Source organism: Stegodyphus dumicola, chromosome 7 (assembly GCF_044657685.1).
Source record: "Stegodyphus dumicola isolate Sdum_Otavi_A_Nest chromosome 7, ASM4465768v1".
Taxonomy (NCBI): Eukaryota; Metazoa; Arthropoda; class Arachnida; order Araneae; family Eresidae; genus Stegodyphus; species Stegodyphus dumicola.
The window spans coordinates 139651850-139673449 of NC_140774.1; the positions used below are offsets into that span (position 1 = coordinate 139651850).

The window sequence follows — 21600 nt, forward strand, 5'->3', positions numbered from 1 at the left end:
CGCTCGGGATGCCTGTCGCAGGGGAACATTACCCAGCGAGCCCGAGGGCGCTGCACCCGGGCTACTAGAGCCATACCGCTCAGGACGGGCCATACACCGGGGCCAAACAATAAGTGATCTTTCCTGGAGCCTTCAGAACCACCAAGTTCATAAATTTTATACCCTCGTGGCCGAGACTGCCTAGGTACAGAACCTAGCCAGTAGCTTTGCAGAGTTCTCTGCGTTGACCCCCTGGGAGGAGAATGTTAGATAAGGCAGCCCTGTTCTCGATTTGCGGCTATAAAGCATCGTGTTTAAAGTTGGACAGTTATGAGTTTTTGTATCTGGTCACTACGAGTAAAAGTACCTAGTATAATTTATCATGGCAGATGGGAAAGACTTCTTCATGACGCTACAATAAAGACCTGGCTAAATTTTCTATTAAATGGAAACAGCATTCTTGAAATCGTACAGTATGCATATGATGATAAAACATTTGGTGGTATTTCGATATTTCAATGATACAAGCAATTAAGACAATAAGGCGCGAGTGATTGATAAAGCATGTTCTGGAAGGTTGTCTATTGCGGCTATAGATGTCAATTTTGTATACCCATGGAATCGTCTGCTTATGGTGAATCCTGTCACTGAATATTACTGTCTGTTATAGACCTTTAAAATACGGTGACATGATGGTAATGCTATTGAAATAGTGAAATTTTAAGTGGAGCCACGACTTAGAAAAGATCGGATTACCGGATTTTCTCAAGAAATGTTTTTGCTTCAGAACAACTCAATTCTAAGTTGCTGCCATGGCACTGACAACATTTTTTGATATCGTTCTCTTAAAACGTTTTAGCATATAACTTAGAGAAAATTGTTAGAGCTTTTCAGCATATACTATCTTAGGTAACTGCAAAGGAAAAGATATCCAAATTACTATATTATATAAAGCATACTCGATAATTATTTTCGTCTGAAGGGTACGCGATTCTAAAGTTTGGGGATCGTTGCTCTAAAGAGTAGCACTCAGGTATTGATTGATTCCTCGCACACGTGATTCCTTCTCTTGCCTCCCACCTTTTTGCTCACACTTTCTTCCCTGTCTCGTTGACGAGTGATCCAAACAGCTTCTAATGAAACCGGCCCAGCCCCTCACCGATGTCCGTTGCGGCACCTCCATCAAGAAAGGAAGGCAGCTCAGTTGCCAAACCGAGCTAAATCAGCTTTTTGAGATCGACATGAACCTTGAGAGGCGAATGACCCTCCTCCTTTTATTTATCTTCCCCCTTTTTTCTATTTTTCATATTCTTACAAGAAAACCACTTTTCTCCATTCATGCGTCAGGCGTAGCATGGGAATCAATTAATTAATGGAAAAAACATTTTCCACATTTTGATTTATTAATCTGTTTGGGGAAGTTATCCTAAAAACAACTGAGTTAAGATCAGATTGAAATTTTCTTTTGCATTTATTTTCGAGTAGATGAGTATTACAAATTTGATATCCATACCTTGCCGTCGAGTTCTTCCCAAACTTCAGTGCAGTCGTAAAATTCTTGTCCTCTGACACTAAACTTTTCAGCTTTTCCATGGATTAACTGGAACGTAGAGAGACTGAAAGCTGCTATCCATATGGCTATCATTATGAGTGGACCTCGAGATTTTGTCCAACGTAAACTCAATGGATACATGATCGCATAATACCTGAAAAGAAATTGCTTGTTTATTATAATTGTATAACTATTATAAGGAATTACATGCAAATAAATGTGAAATACTGTTATGAAACTAATCTGGGAATGAAATTTAAGAAAATAAGTTAAATCAATAATTTTATAACTATTAAGATGTTAGTTATCTAAGTTCAAAACGTTATTTTGTTTTCTGGGTCGAAAGTTATGCCACCAAAATGATCGTTGCGCATATAAAATGTAAAACTTAATTATTCTTGATTTAACAAATTTTGATGTGTTAAGATATTTCAATTAAAAGGATAATATGTAAAATTATTATAAGAACAAAAATACGTTCTCTAATCTTCACCTCTAACTTTTAGTTAAGTGATTGCGCAACGATTGCCAGTGTACTGTATTAGTGACTTGTAAGACCACAGTTCTCTAATGAAAACAAATAAGTGAACTCGTGGAATTTTATGCAGTATGAATTACATTTGAATGTGAATAGAAGAATTTAAAAGTAGTGAATGAAGCCAACTGTAAAGTTGTGCATGCATTTTGAGACTTGGCGTTATGATTAAACACAGAATAAATGAAACTAAGTAATAAACCAATACTATTAAATAAAGACTTCTTCGTATAATAGATGGATCAATGATTTCATCATTTTACTTTACACTATTACTCAAAATTTTCACAACTCTGAGTAAATAAAGTAATTCAATAAAATAAAGGAATTCATGATATTAGTCAATCAGCTCAATAAAATTAATCAATTCATGAAATTAATCAAAATTTTCACTGTACACAATGTTTCGGGTAAATGCATTGTTAAATATACATAATGATGTCAAAAGCGTAATGATAAATTGCACCAAATTTAATGCTAGTGAATACACATTCACTTCTTTCAATAAAATGCCTGCATGCATGTAGGAAACATTTTGGCCGCTCTCTCATGTTGCGGGAGAACAGGACAGGAAAAGTTTTCCCCGTTGACCTTGTGAGATCAGCTGAGTGCGTCCACGCTACTCATATTTTTTTTTCTTTTCTTTTTGTGTATTCGACTACAAGATTTCTACTCTTATGGCAGCTTGACTGTTGATTTTTCTACTTTACCGTAGTGAAAAAAATATATTCGGCAGAAAGTGTGCATTCAATTTTGAATTTGTAGAGTAATTTAATTTATTTTGGAGCGGAAAATAGGAAGGCATCAGCGAAGCCTTTTCATGTATTCGAACTCCGGAGCTCCCGATTACCAGTCAAATATGCTTCCAGTTACATCAGGAAAATATGCAGAAAGGTACGAGAAAATTCTTGAGGATTCAGTCCCGAAATCCAGCTTGTGATATATAGTGTCTGTCACTGCTCTTTTAGTGCAGGTGCTATTTATACAGTCATTAAGTTTATTTTAGGCAAAAAATATGAAATATCAGAGATGCTCTGACCGGGATTAGAACTACTGACGTCTTAAATGGCAGCCTTGCAATTACATGACGAAACCATGCAGTAAGGAATGGGAAAACTCATTCTAATATTTATCTGGACTTAGATTTTTGGTTTTGATATGACGTGTGCAGCAGGATGATATGATATGATATGATATGGCAGGATATCATATGATATGATGTGCATATGGTATGACATGTAATATGTGGTGTATACACAGGAAATTACTGGCAGGCAAATACGAGTTGCTTTTAACTGTGGGGGGAGGGGCGAATGAGGTAAGAAATTTTACAAGGAAAGCACGAGAACTTCAATTTCTTTAGCGAAAGGTTTAAAGGTTTTGCTAGTCTGACCACGTATATTAGACCACACTGGCAAGACGTACTATCGATTTGTAGGAATTTAGATCCGGAGTGAGGTCTTTACAGAATTGCGAATTTTATTGATTGCGAGTAATTTTATCTTTATTTAACTTCATAAGATTTAAAAACTAAAAAAAAAAAAAAACTGAAAGGGATAGATAAAGGCTTTGGCCACTGGAGACCTACAGATCGCTCGCAACTAGAACTTGACTAATGGATCTTAAGCGGCAAGCAGTGCAGAAAACATAAGTAGACTTTTTAAGTTAAAGTTCAATTGAAACACATCAGTGCCTGTCAAGGCTGGTGATCCCCTGTAACGTGGAGGTTGATAATCATTTGCGATCAAACAACAAGTTATCAGTGAGCTGGAGCACAGTAATTTTATACAGATTTTAAAATTAAACTAAAGGCCATCTGTGCTTGTCAGAGCTACTAGTCACCGGTGATTTATAGTTTGATGGTTATTAGGTCAACCCATAAGTCACTGGTGTGAGACGAAGCAGAAAATTTATATAAGCTTTTGAATTAAAATTAAATTACAGGACGCCAATGCATGTCAAGTCTTTTGTCATTTACAATTTGTAGTCTGAAGGTAATCATGATCAACCAACGAAACACCAGTGTGATGAGGTGCAGCAAAATTAGATGCAATTTTAAATTAAAACTAAATCGATCCACTCAGGTGTCGATCAAGGCTGTTGACCACTAGTTACACATGAGTACTATTGATTAACCCATGGATCACTGGCAAGTAAAAACGTACTAAATTTAGGTGGATTCTTAAAATTAAATTGAAATCTAGGATACGGATGTGTCCAGCTGAAGGATACGAATGCTCCAAAGACCGTTAAACCCAAAGGTCAAAAGTCAAAGGTGTCAGGCTATCTTCACTGGCCGCAAATGACTTATAGTGCTTTGTTATCAGTATCAGTCAGTGCAATGTTCGTTACAATTGCAATACTTGCCAAAGTAAGTGGATGATTATATAATGTACCATAAGTTATCACTTCAAAGATTTTTTGGAAAGAATCCTCTGAGAATGTGAACCCTGGAAAAAAGCGTGATCAGTCAGTAAACATTTAAAAAATGCTGCATATTTTTACCTATGTCCATCAATGTAACCTGTACAACAATAGCCACTGATTTGAATTTTTTAACTTTCAGTGCAATATTGGAATTACTGAATCTAATAATTTCGTTTCCATTAATTCCAATAACTCAGACTATTACTATTATTGTATCAGAATAAAAACTTTTCCACAAGATGTAGAAATACGTATCTCTAAGTATACGTAGAACATACGTACTCCTAACTGTCTTCCTAACTTTATGGCTCAGACCCGTACTGTACTTCTGAACAGAGCAGCATACATTACGTTTCTCATTACTCGTTGTTGATTAGGGTTCATCAAGTCTTCTTGATGTGTTGAAACGTCTAATAACGGTATGTGCGTTTCATCATCAATTAGGATTTTAGAAATAATGATGCATCCACCATCGTTAAGTGGATTCAAACAAGCTCGGTGTTTCATTTATTTATTTTGTGTGTGTGTTCTGTTAATTTAGGGAAGACTCTATGATAAATAAATTTCTTCGTATGCACTTCATGTATAGATGAGAATCCGGTGTTAAGTTCCTTCTGTATCATTTGGTAGCGATTATCATTGACTAACATTTTATGGCTCGCACATTATCTAAGACTTCAGCTGATAATGGTCTTCCTGTGTACTCTTCATTCAAGACAGAATTTCGACCTTTAAGAAATCCCATATATCATCTGAATGCAGTTTTCACTAAATGAAGCTTCATTTTCATACGCTGAATGCAGACATTTTGAATTAGCTCTATTTTTAAATCATAAAAAACGAGAGCACGTAAGTGCACACGAGAGCACTCATACAAGAGTTAATGCACTCAGTGCTCTCGTGTGAGTTCCATTTTCCTTTGTTCAATAAGATAAATATAAATTACTGAAACAAATTATTATATACGGGCATAAAAGAGTTCAAATTTACATACCTAACAATAATTGTTTTCTTTTACCCCAAAGAGCTATTAAGCCCAAAGAGCCCGGACGGGCTATTAATTTCGTTTTCGAATTTTTCGTTTAAAACTTTAAATGTCTGTTTCAATTTCCAAATTGTTGCCCCCAAATATTATTGCCCAGTGTTATATTTAAAGAAATTAAATAATGAAGAACTTGCATAAATGTATGTACGTTTCTCGCACTGCGATCAAACAACGGTACCTAGAGCCATCCAAATTTGAATAACGTAATCCTCCACTGAATATGGGCTTCTGGAAGACCTAATTTGGAATTTGTTTTATTATCGATTTCATATTGTGTAATAGTTTAACGAGCGTTTGATTAAGAAACTCAACGATTTCAAAGCGAGCAATGGCAACACTATACGGGGAAAAATCATCTCCAATGCGCGAGAGTCGAAAATTCTAAAGATATGCCCTTTTGAAATTATTTTGCGATATTGCTGTTGAATTTTATAGTTTAAGTGCGAAGAACATGATATTTAATAAATACAGGTAACACACAAAACGTTAGAAAAAATTCCCTTTTGAGCGTAATATAAAATCTGAAAACTTTCAGATTTTGTGTTCGCTTATTGTCTTCCTCTGACTCAAATATTACAGAGTTATCTCCGTATGTATATTAAATATATTAAGTAAGAAAATATGTAAAACGAGATTAAGCAACATACTACGTGGAGTCTCTAAACATAGAATTATTTTGCAAGCAATGAATATTTTTAACATTGATCTTATAGTTTTCTCTTAACTTCCTTAATGTAAAGAAAAATTATGTAGGTTATGTGAAAAATGATTGAATTGTATATTAGAACATTGAAAGAATGTTGTATGGAGAAAACCATTTAAAGCAAATATTTAAGCGATAAAAATGTACAAAAGACTTTTTATGTGCTTGTTAATAGCATATAATTTAAGTAGAAAATAAAATTCAGGAACTTGAATATCTGTAAGCATAAACTGCAAAAGGCGTTTGTAACTAAAATCTTTTTGTTTAGAGAAATATTTTTTCCACGCCCTCCTAAATTTGCTTTCCTTGAAATTTAAGTTCTGATAATAATATTTAATTTTGCTAATGATGGAATTAAGACAGCTGTTCCATGTTTTTAAGAACAAAAATTATTATTTCCTATGTGTTTCCTAATATTATTAAATGTTATTTTCCTTAACGAGCAGAAATTTCTTAACAAGCAATCTTTTAAAATGAATACTAATATATTTGTTTTTTGAGAAGCAGTAAATTTCCCTCTTCCTGGGCTTAAAATGCTTGTTTGTCTACATAAAAAGGAGTATTTTCTATGGAAAGAAAATGAAAGTATTTATGACGCACAAAAAATTATTTTTAGGAATGTAGTTCTTATATTATTATTATTATTTTATAATGATGTTTTTTGATTCTACATTAAATGTGAAAATTTTAGTGACTACGATTTCATTTCTATTTATGTGTTTTAATAATGAACATCGCTTTTAGTTAAAATAAAGCTAAAACTCAAGTAAACGAAAAATATAATGTGCGACACTCGAAAAAGATGAAATTATTTCGAATTTATAAATGGTTTCAATCGTATTTTCTAAGTAATAATACTTAAATTAAATAAAAATAAAATATAGAGGGATTTTAATCAAGCTTTTGCTGAATAATTAGCCCCTTTTTTTGTGTATGCGTGTGTGTACTACGGACTTAAAGGGTAAGACTCTCCAGCAGTTATTTTGAAAATTTGTTCATCTTGAATTCTTGGCGTGAAGATCAGTGAATTCAAGAAATTAACTTTTATGATTAATTTCATACACTCATTGTACAGCCTTTACAAGATATGTAGCTCTTCAACACGTCAAAAATTCAACGCAAAGAGTTTTAGTAATTTTTGAACATTTCAGTTATAATTAAACTTTTGAACATAATTAATGATCTACAAAGTGGTCAATGCTTTTCTTTGAAAAAGAACTTTTAATACAAATGTATTTTGTCTCATTTTTCTACATTTAATACCTCCCTAATTTTAATACAATAAAATAAAAAATATTTAATCAACCCAACATGAGAAACACTTAGAGCCAGATAAATGTATATCTATTAATCGTCTATCATACTTTGGAAGCAGTTCATTGAAAAACTAATTCTCAATAGTATAAAGAATAGTGTATATATATACATATATATATATACAGTGAGAGAAAATCCTATATATATATATATACAGTATAATTTATTTAGAAGTACTCAATTTCAACTTAGAGACTATGAACTTGTTTGAATCCTTTAACATAGCATTTCTCTCACTGTGGTCCGCGGGACAAAAGTGTTCCTCAAAGCCTGGCCTTGTGGTCCTCTTAGATTTCCAAAAAGAACTAAAAATAAAATTCTAATTAATTTCGCATACCTTACTGTAGCTGAATTCATATAAAGCATAGATATCGTCTTATTAATGTGAGCACCAAACTTTATTTAATTTTTGGTCAATAAGATCAGGATTACCAAATTTTCATGCACTTAAAGTATTTAAAATAAATATTGTGTTTTTAATTTAATTACGTAGTATAAAATTAAATTAATCTTAATTAATTCAATTTTGAAAATGTAAAATGTACTGGTAGTAATATGCTAAACAATTGCTTTCAAAAGGTGAATAAGAATAATGTAAGAATAAGCTTTCCTCAGAACGTTGTATTGTATAAAAGTGGTCCTCTCTCGAAAAACAGTTTGAGAAACGCTTGTTTAGAAAGAACAGAAAAATAGGATATGCTATGTAATTCTGCAAAATTAATTATACTAGTGAGGAAATCTGCTTACACAGCAGTAAATTGAAAACAAAATTTGACTTCGAAATTAAAAGTATCAGAACTATTATGGCTGCCCTGTGACAAGATTCTTTAATGAGGATGAATAATATTATTCCAATTTCGTCCCTAGCATTTGGCTTTGTTATTTTTAACATTTTATTTAAAATATAATATTTATTTAAAATAGGATTTTAAATTTCAACATAATTTTAATTTCTAGGAAGTTATGTTAATTGCTTAGCTTAAATTTATTCCAGGCTTTAAATTGCAATCAGAATACAAAGATTAGATTGCAGTTTGTTTTTAACCTTACGACTTTTAAATTTAAAAATATTTTTCGAAACTTTAATGATAAACCATTCGAGGTGTCAGACTTTAAAGTGAAGTTTTCAGATTACAGTTTAGAAAAAAGGTACATTATTATTGTTAAAGTTTTTTTTCTTCATTATAGCCAAAAGTAGCGTTATATGCAGATGACTCTGATGCTGACAAGTCACATGACGCTTAAATTGCTATGAAAAAGAAACCACGCACTGTTATACAATTGCGAAGAAGTTGAAATATAGGTTATTTAACAGAATTCAATTTGAATTTAAGAGGGACCATTTTATGTTGCATCAGATTCCATTTACATTACCAGGTATTTGCCTAAATACTTTTTATAACTGCTTTATTCAATTGCTAAAGTCTTCTTGTTTAAACCTGATTTGAAACAGTTCCACGTTTACAATTTACATTTTCAATACTAAATTGCGCTTAATTAGGAAATACTGTTTACTGCATAAAACGTGTGGTTAAGACCGCTGAACGATAGTATCCATTAAAACAAGTTAGCTGCATAGGTGTTTTTTATAGTTTTCTACATGTGTAACTTAAATGCAAGCCAATTTCTGTTAGAAAGGCCTCCATGGAGGCATTTGTAACCTTGGGAATTAGCCCTCCAACGTTTGGCCATAATCAAATAAACCATCTTTAGAATGTGCTCCGCGAACGTATCCCTCCTCTTAGGCCAAATTCGGAAGGAGATTTATTCCCATTCTTAAGATATACAGTCAAAAATAAGCACTTAAGAAATAAAATTGCGAAGGTTACTGACTTTCTAGCAAAGCTATGCAGCCCTAAAAAGCGATTTAGCAATAGCAAAACAAAGCAATTAAACACAAATACAACATCTGTGCGTGCAACTCCACAGGAAAGCAATAAACACCGCTAAGAACATGAAGCAGGACACACAGCACTCACAAGCAGTGAAGGGATTTCTAAGCAACGAATGGCCAAGTTTGATGAATATGCAATAATTTCGTACACAGTTAAATGTTCCATGAAGACAAGCAGACTATCATGTTATTTAAGCATAAGTGTAATGTATTCTTGTTATAACCATTGCATGCATACAGTGTTTAATGTACAATCCAGGCAACGGTGTAAATACCCTACCTGCCCACCCACACAGTTAATGTGGATAAATAATGTAAGGGCCTTTACCTACTCATTCAGGGTAAATAATGAGTGGCCCCTGCATTTATACCTAACCTAACCTACTCTCGTTAAGCAGAGAGCCCTAGAGTGTTTTGTCATATTCATATAACTAACTAAATTCGACCTTAGGGATTCAGTACTGCCATTAGCCTTATACGGAAAGTCCGAATTCAAACAACATATTAATACAAAATTAATGAATATTAATTAAATTAAGAATGAAATATTCTCCTCCAAACGTAAGTTAAAAAATTATATTAATAATATGATTAAAAATGCTAATACATACAGCCTGAGTATCTTTCTCATTTTTGTACCTGTTTCTCACCTTGTCAGAGTATACAACAGTTTTCTAGGCCATTACGGTATTCTTTACACGGAAAAGAATTTAATAGTATCAAAGCGAAATTCTTAAAAGAGTAAAAAATGATCGAGGTACGTAGTCCGGTATATAGAATACTGCTTTACATACAGTGAATTGTGCAAACTCCAGTTAATTAAAGCTCACCACATTTATGTACCTGTATATTAAATAATAAGACCCCCCCCCCAAAAAAAAAGATGAAATGTTTCTACGTAAGAACAACCGAAGGGAATTCAAGAATTTTCTAGTTAGAATCATATTTTGTTCAACGTGTTCACCCCCAAAGAAGAAGTTTCTATATAACCTTAAGCATCTTCTTCATCGGATTTACTTCCTGCAGATTTAATTTGTTCCTCCGATTCTTATTGCTAATTTACCATTCAGATCTTCCGTATGTGTTTCCGTATATGAGAGTTTAAAATTGATAGTAATAGGAAACAAAAGTTTTAGTGACTGTAGCTCATTTTAAACTATTAATTCAAGCGCTCTTATGCTAGCAACTAATTGAATATCATTTATATAAAGGTTTTAAACAACTCTATAATAATGAAAGAATGAGGAACTCTTCATAAATTCCAAGTAACGCTAGTAGCGCATTTTAGTAATTTACAGATAATGAGAAATTCCATATTTTTTATGAATTTTTATGGTAGTCTTTTATATTTTCTCCTCATCTAATTATCACCAATTCAATATTAAAATTAGGAAAACGACAAAGAGATTTAAATATTCCTTTTATTTTAATAGGCGTCAGTCGGCTAAAGCTAATAAACGACTAAAAATTAATAAATTATTAGTCATTTAATTATTTTATTGCACTGTTTAAAGTGATGTTACTGCAAACATAAAGGAACTGTGAATTCTAAATATAGCTTTGTGCCTTTCCGCTTCAAAACCAGACAGTTGATAAAATACTAGTTACTTCTCCTTTACTCATTTGTAAAAGATGTTTGAAGTCCTTTTAATAATATTGGATCTGAAGTATTTCAACTTTTACTGTTTACCATTTCAAGCCTAAATTTAATTATAATTGGAAACAAATATTAGTCCACAGACCTTCTCCCCTAGAAGATGCTTTTATCTAAATTTCCTTATAGGATTTTCTAATAGATATGTTACTCGAATTTCAGAAACTTCCTATACTAATGAATAGTTTACTTTTAAAGATTTTTCTGTCTGGCTAACAGAAAAGTATTCTTGTAGCATAGAATTTTAATAAATTTTCAAACTTATCATTTGAAAATTCTTGTCACGTGGGAAAAGAGTTCTTCGAATTCTTGAATCGTATAACTTAAGTTTATGCTTTCCAGTTAAAACAGAGAAACTGTTAATCATTCCGAAACACCTTAACGTTGCCCAGTGCATATAATTATTGAATTATATTAAATACATTTTATTTTATAAACATCTCTTTAAATATATGTAAATTATTTATTAATATTTTTCTGAATATATTTTAAAATTACTGTGTATATCTTTCCTTATTTGTTTTGTTTTACTGTATATGTATTTTTATTTGCGTCATTTTTTTCATCATATTTTAGCACATTTTGAGCAAGTTGTTTTGCATCTTGCTTTATTTTTAATTTGCTTTCAGTAATTATCCATTTACATATGTAAAATTAATTTATGATATTCTTGTGTTGGATTTTAGGCATTAGATTACCATTTGAGGTTTGGACATAGTAGTTCGAGCAGAACCTACAAAATCTTTGCTTAAAGATGACTGTGTCTTGGCGGCATTTCGCTAAATATTGTAAGGAATTTTCCCTCTCTTTACCGAATGCCTTCGTGGTGTAACTACAAACCAGTCTGATTAGCAATAAAAAGGTCGCGAGTGCCGAGGCATATCTTTTATTTTCCATATTTACTGTTCCTCCTCGAAGTGTTTTTCAATAAAGTAAGGGGAAGTTCGAAAATATAGATAGATAGAAGTTTTCTGCTTCGAAATAAACCTAATGATGCTACAACTGCAAGAAACTAAGAGACATTTTGGCATACCCGAAGGGGATTTTCTGCTTCTAAGATTAATCCCAAAGATTTTTATTGAATTAACGGTTATTCTGTAACCGTTTTTCCCTGAAAATTTCTGTAACCGATTTTCCCTGAAAATTTCTGTAACCGTTTTTTTTCTATCCCACTTATCTCTAAAGTAGTTGTCTCCTAACTGTAGAAATTTTTCAGCAGAATGGGAAACCAATTCACTTCTCAATTTAGAGCCATTCATTAAGAGTGCTTGTTTGTTTAATGAGTAAACTTGCAGTTGCCTAGCCTCTTTTAAACACTATTTACATGTATGAATTTTCGATGACATGTGACTCTGAGTTTTGTGACTAACCTTGATTTTTATCGTTTTTTATGATATCTATTGACTAACCTTGACCTGCATTTGATCTTTTGAGGAAACGATTTTTCGCGGTATATTGGTATTGCTATGTTATATTTTGTTTTTGTATTAATTCGTTATTGTTTTGATCTGCAATATAAAATTAAGGTTTCCTTTTTATCTTACTCGCAATTAGGCAGTGACCCATGTTCAAGGACATTCAGATTTTTACTACATAATGCGCATTCAAACAATCTCTTTTTTTAAAAAATTAAGACAAATCACACCCAAGTTAACAGCAAGGTTGTAGAGTTTTATGTTTATTAACTGTAGCAAGATACAAATTTGTTCATGTGTAATAAAGACAGCGAATTTTAATATGTTCTACATGCACGTAGGCAGTTAGGTTTAGATTTTCCACATGGTTAAAAGCAGATCTCAATTCCAACCTCTCCTCTTGTCTATCACCCGTCCTTTTGCCTCAACTATCATCTCTCCATTTGTCGACTTGTAGCAATATACAAATTGGTTAGTGTATTGTTACATGCATGCAGGCAGTTAGGTTTAGTTTTTCTTCATGGTTAAAATCAGATCTCAACTCTTACCTCTTCTTTTGTCTATCATCTCTCCTTTTGCCTCAACTATCACCTCTCCTTCTGTCGACTTGTAGCAAGATACAAATTAGTTAATGTGGTATAAAGAGAGCGAATTTTAATTTGTTCTACATGTGTGTAGACAGTTAGTTTTAGATTTTCGACATGCTTAAAGCCAGACCAGGTGGCGAACATTTTAGGTATTTTTCATCCAATGAAGTCTTAATGTCAGAAGTCCAGATGTGCACATTCTGTTGTGCTGCCAGCATAAAAAAGCACGGCTCGTGAAAAGAAATTCCTGGGGAGATGAGTGAGTAGACAGTATGTCAAATAGGTTTCTTTTATGATTTTTATTGTGAATAGATTTTTCGTTTGTATTTTAGTCCAGGAATAAAGGTTTTTCAAGCCTTTAATATCGAAATTCTGATTTTGGTGATAGTCTGCGACATTACAGTATATAAGAAGAAAATTTTGGGATTTAAGAGAGCTTTTGGTAGTGGCCGCTAGCCATCTCTACACTAGTGTCCAACAGGAATGGGCAAAAGTGCCCCTTTATGCGATCGGGTTAGAACCGTTGGCTCACCGAACTGAATTTATTATTTTTGATGACTCACCACCCGATAATAATAAGTTTGATGAAAAACGTCTGGAATGAAGAGTGAATCAAGAGTGGTTAGCGAGGATAGAGCGAAGACCGCAAAGATTTGAACGAGCTATGGGAAGAGGAAGTGTTATCGTAGTTAGAGGGAAGAGAGAAAAGAATTGAAATGATCCGCGAAATCAATAAAGGCGATTCAATCAAGACCTACTTTCTGAACTTATTTCAATGAGTTTGAAGTGTTCTACTTTCAGTGCGGTCGTTTGCACATTTGCATAACTATTTGCATGCAGTTTGGCAATGAACATTCCTTCTGCAAAATATAATACAAAATACACTTTCCCCTTTTAAATGAGTTTACATTATTTTCATTCCAAAGATCAGAAGATCTGGAACATAAGGAACTGTACCACTCCTTAAATAGTTTAAGGAAGTTTTAAAGTTTTCTCATACGTATTCTCTCTAAAATTTTAAGAAGTTACAAATGAAAAAAATCAGATAAATTTCTGTTCGGAGAATACCAATTTTTAGACAAAAGGTCTTCGCACAAGCAGAATGTATTGTGAAACTGCAGTAATATTATACGTGGCCAAAAATGAATAAACTAGAAATGAGTAAGAAAGTAAGAATTTTTATTCTTAGAAAGTACTTTCAACACAAAGGAAAAATACATTATTCAACGAAAAAACACAGAAGGAGAAGAAATATTTCAAATATGATAAAATACAAAGAGTGAAAGTTTCGAGTATGGATTGATGTATTTTTATTTTAACTGAAGTTAACATATAAATAGAATTTATACTTGACACCCGGTAAGCATGTCTATAAACAGAAATTTGGTAAAAGAAAAATACAGAAGAACTTATCGTATCATATCGCATCCCATGTGTTGAAACGATAGTATATATATACATACGACGTTTCTTTTTTCTCCATTTTAAAGTTCGAAAGGCAGCTAAAAGATATGATGTAACTTAAAAATATAAAATTCCATTGCAGCTTAAATACACATTACTTCTACTATTCTAAAGACAGCGGAAATTCAATAATCTCAAATTTCTTTGTCAACATACAGAAACAAAGTTTCTTTGGCATGTTCAAGACTTCAACTTAATCATTAGTGATATTTAAGCCAATGTTTTTGCCCCTCAAAGAATTTCGATCAGACCAGAAACCCGTACCATAATATTTATTTCAATATTTTAAAATAATCTTTATATTAAATAAAAGCTTCAATATATTTTGAAAAAAGATGAAAGTTATTTGATTATATTGCTGTATTATGATAAATTTGCAAAACTTGCGGAGAATAACAGATTTGAAGTAATTAATTATTCTGCTGCCTTTATTCAGAGCTTACGGATTTAGGTGTTTTGGACATCGATTACATGATTTTTGAAATGATCAAAACACCCATCTTGATAAACAGTTTTGTTAGTACCATGCAAATTTTACTTGAGAGTAGAGCAGAGTAGCTCTAAGGCTAGAAAATACCTTCAGTATCTTGTTGCTGAAATCTCTTCGTGAAAATGAATTTATAATCCTCTCGCACTCTGCATTTCTTTCGCACAGAATATTTTCATGCAACCAGTCTTTTTTCTAAAAATTCTTGTGTTTAAAAAAAATTGGTATCAATTTTTCCTCTGATGATTAAAAAGCAACGCAAGCTAAATGTCAAATATTATCATTTGAATGCTCTTTTCATAACGATCTGAATAGTATAATTGTATAAATGAAACCTGGTTGGACCAACTAGACTTTTTGTCCATTGGGAAACAACATTTGTGCACCACTCAGGAGTGTAAAACAAAGATTGTTTGAAATTTTTAAGAGCATTTCTTTATATATATCGACATGGGCTTTTCTCTTCAATTTCAAGAGCTCGATATATGAATCATTCATCAAATGAGTGGACAGGAGCAATCAAACAAATTTGAAAATTCTTCACTACAGAAAAGTACAGAATCACAAAATTTGCTTTTAAGTTCGCTACGTTTGACATTCTTTTCAATCCAACTAAAATTTCTTCCAGTTTTCTTTACTAGTTAATGCAGACAGAAACTAATTCGAATGGATAATATTTAAATTTTATCAAGAAAATGTCCTTGATGAGAGTTTTTAGACTTTTCATTAACATATTTACTGTTCATTCACAGATTTTAATTAAAAATTCTTTGTAAAGGAATTTGTCAAAAAATATCTAGAAATTTTTTTTTGAAGCGAGTAAAACTATAAAAAATATAATTTATACACATTTTAAGTGTACTTCTCCTTGAATTCTCCTTAACAAGTTTTGGATTTCCGATAATAATATTACATACTGTATTATGGCAGCTCCGTTTGTTTATTAAAGAATGCAAATAACACATTTAGTCTCTCATCAGACGCATTAATTATAGGAAAAATATGTAAAGGTGCGTTTTAATTAACTTATTAGCTTTTAGAGCTGTGTTTAGAGTGTGTAAAGGAAGTTTAAGTGTATTGTCACATCGAAGAACATATATTGTCATAGTTGAAAATAGCTGCTGCATTTGAAAGTGTTTGAAAGTGCTGTGATTGAAAGTGGCTGGTGTGTAAGTTGACTCATATCTCTACATATACGAGCATCATGTATAAGTAAGATGATAAAACATTAAGAGGAAAAAACATGAATGCCACAATGAAGTTTACTCTAATCAGCCTCATACATCAAGCTGTACGATTGCTCATAGAGCGCTATTTCTAAGGTTAGACAGACAAGGCAAGGTTCTTCCCAACGCTCGAGTTCATTAACGTCAGTTCATTTACAGAAGCAGAAGAAACGGCTTTAGAGTAAAGATGAGCCATTGACGTCACATAAAGCCACTGACGTCAAAGATATTTCTCCTTGAAAAGAAAACTGTGCAGTATAGTAACGTTAGTAATTAGTTATCTTAGTTACCTAGTTTTTAGTGCAAACGTTGTACACCCAGGATTGCTTCTGAGAACACGAGTTCTTATTCAAGGTATATTATGCGGATTTTACTTTACGCGCCTTAAATGTTTTCGTAAACTTTAACATCTTTATGTAAAAAATTCTGTTGATTTTAATTGCATTTTTTCACTACATGTATAAAAAATTCCGTATAGTCCTTGAAGATTATACGCCTAATGTCATGGAGGTCTCGAAGACATTAAGTTTCTTACGTCATGTGCATAATCATCAACAAAATGTTAAACAATGTGAATTGCTTAACGTTTCATTTCGGTTGTTTAGAAACCAGGATTCATTCATGATATTTAAAAAAATATGCAATTAAAGAGAGAATATAAATTTCTTTGAAAGTATTCATTATTCAAATACTGGATACATTCAATCATCTTATGAAATTGTCTGTTATTTCATGTACACTATTCATTAAGTATTTAAGCTGGTATTCAAGTTTTATAGGATTTATGAGACAAATAATACTCATATTATCTTAAAAAGGTCTAAAATGTGGCCTCAGGGAACAAATATTTACTTTATACTTTTCTTTTTACAAATGGCAGAAGTAAATTAATGTTTGCAAGTAAAAACTATAATTCAGTTTTTTTTCTTCAATATGTACTTAAATTCCAACATTCATTTTTTTAATTTCGATGTGTGTTTAATCTGAAAAGACTAAAAAAGAATCTGCAACTACTTCAGAACCAGCAAAAATTGGAGTTTTTTAAGAGATCTAAAGAGATGGCATTATTTTGTTTTGCTAAAGTCCAGCGCTACTTCTTTCAAAACCAGTTAACCCAAACCTGTCCCAAAACTTTCCCAAAACCAGTTACAATGTTTTCTGTCTTTACAATGATAACCATTACTGTTTATTTGAAAGACATTCCATGAATATGATCCGAATACAAAATTATTTTGTTCTTTCCCTAAGCGACAGGTTCAGAATTTTTGTCACGTTTGTTTTCGACAAATGGAATAATCGGCTTGTGCCACAGCGCTTATTTTGCGGAGAATTATGTTTCAATTTCAATGGAATTTATATCATTGTACTATATGTTTCGAAATACGTGCTTCTATAGAAATGCTGGTAATATTTCTCCTAAAATTCTTTTGTTACTTAAGTGCAGTAGCAAACAAGCTTGTTTCGCGTTTCTGAATTATTTCGATTTTCTGAATTGGTAGAAAGGAAAACTAAATTTAATAACATGAAGAATTCAGTTTTTGCTTAGCATTAATTTCAATAGAAAATTCTTCAGCATAATTGATCGTGCAGACAATGGAACTTATTTTAGTTATTTTATCATGAAATAATTGAAAAACATCACAAGCGAACATTCATCACACGAAGCATTCTTATGTTTAAAAATTAGATTAAAAATTGCGCACGTCTAGACGGAAAACCTTAATTGTTGCATGCAGAGAGCATCTTGTTACCTTTTAGGCTACACGGACAAGCAAAAATTATATTGTTGTGCTTACATTAAAAATTATCAAAAGTGTTGGATTCAATGTTGGAGCTGATTTAGTTTGTTTCTTTCAGCATCTTTTAACAACTTTATCGTATTAGCTACAGTTTCAAAGACACAACATAGCCATCTTATAAACTGATTTAATTATATATATAAAATAGGAGTACTGTAATTATTTAGTTTGTTAATATCAAATCAACCATATATAAGTATGTAATACAGTTAAATTTATTTTATTACTGTTTCAATAAATAAATAGAACGTAAATAAATTCAAATTTTATGTTTTTGTTCAAATACAAAAAACATGAATGATTTAATTATATAACTCATATTACAGAAGATGTTACTAAAATTACATTTAATCATATGCTGACATAATGTTATCATATATTATATACCAAAATTAGAATCATATATACAAAAATCATATGTTACTAAAATTACATTTGAACATATTTAAATTGCAATTAATTTCATGCCATTTCAAATTCAGCTTCTTATTAAAATAATTATCATTCTGTTCATGGAAAATTGTTTTTTAGCTGAACATTTCAAAATTTTTGCATCTAGCTTTAGATCTAGTTTCCATAAATTTAAATTCTCGCTACAAGTGCCAATCTGCTAAAAGTTTCAATAAAAAAGTGTTGTTCTATTAGTATCTCTGCTTGTTTGGATCTATTTTCCCATAAATTTTAGTTTCTGCTAAGAGCGCGATCCGCTGAAACTTCCAACAAACTATTCTCCTATTGCTATCTTGAGTCCACCAGCGGCCGAGCGGTAAAGAGGCTGAACACTGGTAGTTCGATCCGAGGTTCGAATCCCGCGAACGGGCTGGCTGCATGGGTGTTTTCGTAGCTTCCCCCATGTGTAACGTGTATACGAGCCAGTTTCCCTTAAAAAGTCCTCCACGAAGGCATCCCACCCCTTAGGTGCTTTGGCATATTTAAATACACAAAGACCAACCTATTGGTATCTCTATTTCTTTGAATTTATTTTCCATCATGAAAAGTGCCAATCCCTAAATATTCTAACAACAAATTGTTGTTATATTAGTATCTCTACTACTTTGGATCTATCTTCCATAAATTTTAGCTTTTTGGCAGAAATATCTTTTCCGTTTTAGATTCGCTCTGTTGTGGACACTTTTGCTCTTTCTGAGAGAAAGCGAGACAAGAGATGGTAGTTTTCTTTATGCAGTTTGTAACTTTTTTCTCTGCTGCAGAGTGCCATTTTTAGGAAAAGTTTCAAGTAATTATTAATACGTCTCTCTTTTAATAATATTACAGTTTTTATTGGCAATAAATTAATATTTTTCAACAGATTAAAATGTGATTTTTTTTAAAAAGGAAATCATATATCCCATATAAAATGTACCACTCGTTGAAGATATTTCTAATTAAAAACTAAAAAAAAATAGGCGTTATTTATTTTATTACACATATATTATAATTAAAAAAACTAATAACCAAATCATAATAATTTTTATTTCTTGGTTATGATTAGGAGACGTGTCTGTAAATATCCCTTTTTTTAGAAATTTAGCTTCGCAGATCTTCATAAAATTGCGAACACAACTATATCAATAAATATAAAATTAAAAGTATAAAAAGCATAAAGTGAAAATATTTTTAAGTAAAGGGTTAGAAACATACACTGGCAATAATAAAAATAATGAAAATAAAGCAATAATAATTAGCAGATAAGTTCAATATTATTTTGCTCATTACATGTCTGACGTAACACGGAATATAGGTTTTCAATACAGTATTCATAATATAGCTTTTCATTATTACATTATGTCAGAAATCAAATTTTTAATTCCATTTATTCTTCATAATGAAAAAAAATTCCTTTTCATTGATATTCTGACAACGTAATTCTGACGTAAAAAATGTTACACATTCGAGCTTTCTATTAAAATTCCCTCAATTATGTTGCATATCCATTATATGAATCTAGGTGCATATTAATGTATAAGTTTTAAATCACATAAAGTTTGTGGCATAATGTAATAAAAGCAAGGTAATTTTATTTTAATTATACGGAACATAATCATGGAACTGCTATACCTTATCACGTATCCCCAGAAGTGTTAGATCAAATAACTTTGTTTTTAAAACAAAAATCCTCTTCATCTAATTAATAAACAAAGGTAATTTACTACATAAATTATACTAATGTATAAAATGTTTGCATTTTAAAATAATACGTAATTATATTAAGTGGAAAATTTATTTTTATAAAGATATTTTCGCCGATTAACATCTATCTCAAAGTTTTAAAGCTCAATCACATTAACTTCGATGTTTTTTCCAACCCGTATGGATCTACGTTAATTTCCTCAACTTCTTAGTCTATTAATTTCCATTTTATTAGGGTATGCTCTCCACCCTCACATCTTCTAGCTTGTTTTACTGTCTTATAGTTTTCTTCTATTCTAAATATAAATGCTTAGTTTCATAAAGCGTCTCTTGTTCGTTTTATATATACCTTAATCATTTATCTTGTCAGGACTTGTGTTTCTCTTGATTTGCTTCGGACACATGATGTGTCCTGATTAGGAACAGAGAGCTTACTCAGGCTATGTTCAAGATTTATGTGAAACAGGCAACACAAGCAGGAAGGGTATACGAAACCCGTTATTTTCTATACTTTTACAAGTACTCCCGAACTTCGGGGTACAGAGATCAACCACTTGTGGTCTGAACGTAAGAATGTAAAACTACTATCTAAAACTCTAACTAAAAGCTAACTTTGAATTAGCATACTAATGCCTAGCACTAAGATTGGCCTTTATTTAAAAAGGGTACCCATGTAGTACGCCGAGCTTCTGAAACTACAATACGTTTTCAAATACCAATAGGACTAAACCTCTGGCCTTAAAGGCAACCAGCAACTGAGGGAAAACTCGAAGAACTGCAGTGGCAAGCGGCTTGTTTCCCTGAATCTCCTTCTCTCTCCCTAACTCTTGGCAAAAAGCCACAACTTGAATACACTTATGTCCATAAATTAAGGATAATGCAAAATCAGGCAAAGGAAGAGTTAGAAGCAAAACACATTTGACTTATTTGTAAAGCTTATTTATTAAACAAAAGGTAAAGAGCAAAAAATGATGTTATATGTTTGATATTATTAAAAAAATTAGCGATTTTTTTCTCCCTGGAGCAAATTACAAAAAACACTTATTTACAAAAAACTAATATTACATGGTTGGTATGATTGTTAATACATTGTATGTCTCCCAGACGATGCAATATAGTCCTTACAACGCCTAGGCATGCTGAGTATCAAATTATCGATCTGATCTTGCAGGATATTACACCACTCAAAAAGCAATGCTCTCCGAAGTTCCGGTAGACACGTAGGAGGAGGTTGACAGGCTGCAACTCGTCGGCCAAGCATTTCCCACACGTGCTCTACTGGATTCAAGTCCGGTAAGAATGCTGGCCAGTCCATACGGTAGATATCCTCCGATTGAAGGCATTCGCTTACGATGTTTGCACGGTGAGGACGGGCGTTGTCATCCA

General features: G+C 32.1%; 1 protein-coding gene across 2 annotated transcripts in view; it reads right to left on the reverse strand.

Moving 5' to 3' along the window:
- The window catches only part of LOC118194950 (RYamide receptor-like), a 474599-nt gene that overhangs the window by 68288 nt on the left and 384711 nt on the right, over positions 1 to 21600 (reverse strand). For both annotated transcript variants that reach the window (XM_035366167.2, XM_035366166.2), the window contains exon 3: positions 1493 to 1685. In XM_035366167.2, the coding sequence (XP_035222058.1) occupies positions 1493 to 1685 (193 nt within the window). The remainder of the gene's footprint in view (positions 1 to 1492; positions 1686 to 21600) is intronic.